Source organism: Cystoisospora suis (genome assembly GCF_002600585.1).
Source record: "Cystoisospora suis strain Wien I chromosome Unknown contig_7935, whole genome shotgun sequence".
Classification (NCBI taxonomy): Eukaryota; Apicomplexa; class Conoidasida; order Eucoccidiorida; family Sarcocystidae; genus Cystoisospora; species Cystoisospora suis.
Genome location: NW_027160720.1, coordinates 1 through 3599, shown reverse-complemented (window position 1 = coordinate 3599; position 3599 = coordinate 1). Strand labels below are relative to the sequence as shown.

Below are 3599 nucleotides of genomic sequence, written 5' to 3'. Positions count from 1 at the left end.
CTATCTATCTATCTATTCATTCTGTTGTCTGTCTTTGACAAACTTAGGCCCTCTTCACTGGCATTCATAAACGGGGTTTTTCTCTCCCTACACCTATTCAGTCCGCGTGCATTCCCTGTCTCCTGAAGGGACGCGATGTTATCGGAAGTAAGGTGCTCTTAGCTGAGCTGAGTAGCAAAGACGAGACTTCTCATTCATTCTGCTTCTTCTTCTTCTCGTGTCGCGACGTTCTCGACCTTCACCCCCCTCGGCAAGCGTGTCCCGCCTACTGGATCTACGTGTGAGGGGTGTCGCTAGGAACGAAAAGCTTCGTAGAGATCAGCACCTTACGATGCTAAAAAGACACAAGATCGACTGCTTCTTTCCTCTTACCGGAGATTCCGTATCAGAGCAGAGGTCCATGTACATTCTACGCCCGAGGCCTGCTGAAAAGCTATCTATCTATCTATCTGTTTCTTATGTAGGATCTATCTTTCTCTGTAGACGTACACCTCCCTTGTGCTTGTCTGTCCCTGTGTGAAGTGCTTCGTGTGAGTGGTCAATCTCTCGAAGGAGAGTCTATCTCTCTTCTCAACTAGGAGAAAAGATTCGCCTAAATCCTTACTAAATCTCTCTCTTTTCTTGAAGGATTCTCTTGTTTTCTTTCTCCCCGTCAGTGGCGGAGACAGGTAGTGGCAAGACAGCTGCTTATCTCATCCCCGTTCTAGCTCGCTTGCAGCATCTGAAAGAACAAGAGCGCTGGCGATCTCAGCATGTGGAAGAGCTTGATGCAGTCGCTGGTTCAAGAGGAAGAGCTGCTCTTGTCAACGGAGGCCCCGCTGGTCTTATTCTATGCCCCACACGGTTAGTCACAAGAAGAGTGGAGAGGAGGAGTCTTGGATGCATCTCTTTGTATCTTCTCTTCCTTATGTTGGCATCCATATACAACATACATATGTATCTCCATGTTTATCTGCATCTTCGTAAATACAAATGTATGGACACCTGCGGTTCTCTTTATCTCTGAGGGTTCTGTGGAGATGTAGATGTCTTCCTGCGTTCGTCGTTCACCGTCCTCTTCCTCAGGCAGACATCCTCCACCACCCACGCATGTCTCTGGTGCCTGTGGGGTATTTTGTGTGTATTCCTCAAGAGATGTATAGATCTATTGGGAGAATGATTCAAGACTTCTACATAGATGTATAGACGCGTTTCCAAAGAAGTGTTTTCTCCCTCGACCTTCTGTGTTGAGAGAAGGAATCGCGTTAGATATATGTGTATCTATGTAGTTATATGTACGTCTCTATATCTATGTAGATCCATATATGCCCTTCTTTGACTTCGTGATGCCAGCAGTATCTTCAAATGAGTGGTATCCTTCCGCCCCCCTATGACATCTGTCTTTCTCTCCCCTGTCTTGTGTGGATGACTCTTCTATAGAGAGCTAGCCGTTCAGATAGATGGAGAGGTGCATGCATTGATCTCCAAGTCCAAGACAGGCAACACGAATGAGAATCTCAATCTACGTCATATACTTCTTGCTGGCGGCTTTGATAAGACTGAGCAGTATAAAGCACTAAAAGTTGGAGTCGATCTAGCTGTATGTAACCCCGGACGTCTGATCGATTTAGCCACGATGAAGGGCATGGAGGATGTTCTTCAGAAGGTCGTCGTGGCGGTTGTCGATGAGGCAGATAAAATGGTAAGGACAGAAGACCAACAGACATCTCCTCCATACCTTCATCTCATCCACGAAAGCCCCCTCATCTTTCAAGCGACGGAGAGAGAGAGACAAAGAACTAAAGTCTAGAGAAAGAGTGGATGTGATATACATCCGAATGGCAGATGCTTATAGACGTTCGTGTGTAGATATACATATGCATATATGTGTAGGCCTTTACTTATACGTGGAGCAACTCTATAGGAGTAGTAGTAGTAGATGTGTGCTGTGAGTGTAGAGTCTGTATGTAAGGTAGACGAATATTGAGTGGTATATGAAGTTTTGCTTCTTAGACAAAAGGAAGTCGCTTTATCGAGCCGTGTGGGGACTAGGGAGATTCCGAGGTGGATGCCCCTAACCACCTTTCGAGAGAGCGGAGGTTCTTCTATAGACATGTCTAGCTGTAAGTACACCGGACTGAGGTGGAAGGAAGCGTTTTTATTATGAATGTGTATGCCTTCACACATTTCTCCTTGTAACGTTCGAAAAGAAAACATTCTTCATTCCTAACATATGAGTAACACATTGTACACTTCGCTTTCTCGAAGAGCTCTATCCTTCTTTACTCACCACTCTCAAAGAACATTCCGTCGACACGTCACGATAGTCTCCTCATCGCATTTCTCCATTCTTTTCATCTCTCTCCCCTCCCCCTCGGCCATTTCTCGTCTTCTTCTTTCTTGCTTCAGGTTCAGATGGGTTTCGAGAGTCAGCTACGAAGTATCCTAGGAGCTCTACGTCCTGATCGTCTTACCTGCATGTTCAGCGCGACGTTCCCTCCGAGATACGCCTCTATTACAGAGTAAGGAGTCGTCATCATTGTGTAACGAATCGGTCTCCTTTCTCTATACACGAATTCGAATAGATATGAGCTTGGAGCCGCATTTCACGGCTGTAAAGATATCTGTATGTAGGTTGTTCGTCTCATCATCTCCCTCTCTCTCTACATGTGCATGTAGCGAATGTATCAAAAAGGAACAGGATTACTTCTCTTCTTCTGGGAAGGTGCCATAAGGCATTTCGCCGTCTATCTTCTCCTTCTCATGCAGGCGATCTTCTTGAGTGTGTTTCACAGCGTGCTGATGGGCTCTTTAGACCCGAATCCTTTTTACAGATCGCAATAGACATGATCGTAATACCAAAGATACTGAGAGGAGCTCCAGTAGTTAGCTACATAGCTTCTTAAGTAGATCGTCGTGCATACGAAGAACCCTCTTCGTGGTATCTTCGTATGCAAGACGATCTACTTACTCATATCTTGCTATACATCGCTCTTAGATATCTGTATGTGAATGTGCTTCATGATGAAGATGACCTCAGTAAGGATGCTTGACTAGACTCTGCTGTGCTTATAGCGGGCTTCTGCTTGTTGTCGGGTGACCATACAGCACTGTGGAGCTGGTCTTGTCGCGTAGTCCGGCAGTTGTATCCGTGACGTCCTTTGGTCTATTCTTCCGAGAAGGATAGATTCTTGGTCTTACAATAGATCTCGAGACAATATCTCAGCGTGTCACTGAGATAGTTCTCCTACACGACAGAAGGCTTCTCGCGTCTCTACAGATGGTCGGTGGACGTACGTTTCTGTACGTTCAAATATATTCAGATATTTGTATATATGTACACATTTATCTATACATCTATATCTATCCACTTCTATATACACACATTCTATATGCTCTGCTTTATAGGTAGATAAAGCGACGAGGCCCTGTTGTCGTCTACTCGGGGTTGTTCTTCTTGTTTTCGCTATCGTAGAGAAAGCATATACATGTAGTGTGAGAATCTCCTTGTTTTCTCTCCTTTTCGTCTCACCCTTTTGGTTTCCCGAGTCTCTTTTCGACGGTTTCATTCTTTGTCTTCTGAAAAGATCACCTTGTCCTATCTATCTATCTCTATCTAT

The 3599-nt window shown here is 45.0% G+C and overlaps 1 protein-coding gene across 1 annotated transcript; it reads left to right on the top strand.

Moving 5' to 3' along the window:
- The first annotated feature begins 59 nt into the window (after window positions 1–59).
- On the top strand, window positions 60–3454 carry CSUI_010658 (atp-dependent rna). Its single transcript, XM_068070760.1, has 5 exons — window positions 60–147; window positions 657–843; window positions 1420–1681; window positions 2389–2501; window positions 3388–3454. Coding segments are annotated over exons 1-5 (567 nt in total). The 5' UTR covers window positions 60–146; the 3' UTR covers window positions 3392–3454.
- Window positions 3455–3599: the final 145 nt, after the last annotated feature.

What these genes read in the sequence shown, in the direction of transcription:
- CSUI_010658 (XM_068070760.1), top strand. An exon ending in CTTATTCTATGCCCCACACG is followed by an intron (nt 844 to 1,419) that starts GTTAGTCACAAG and finishes ACTCTTCTATAG; the next exon opens with AGAGCTAGCCGTTCAGATAG. An exon ending in TCGATGAGGCAGATAAAATG is followed by an intron (nt 1,682 to 2,388) that starts GTAAGGACAGAA and finishes TTCTTGCTTCAG; the next exon opens with GTTCAGATGGGTTTCGAGAG.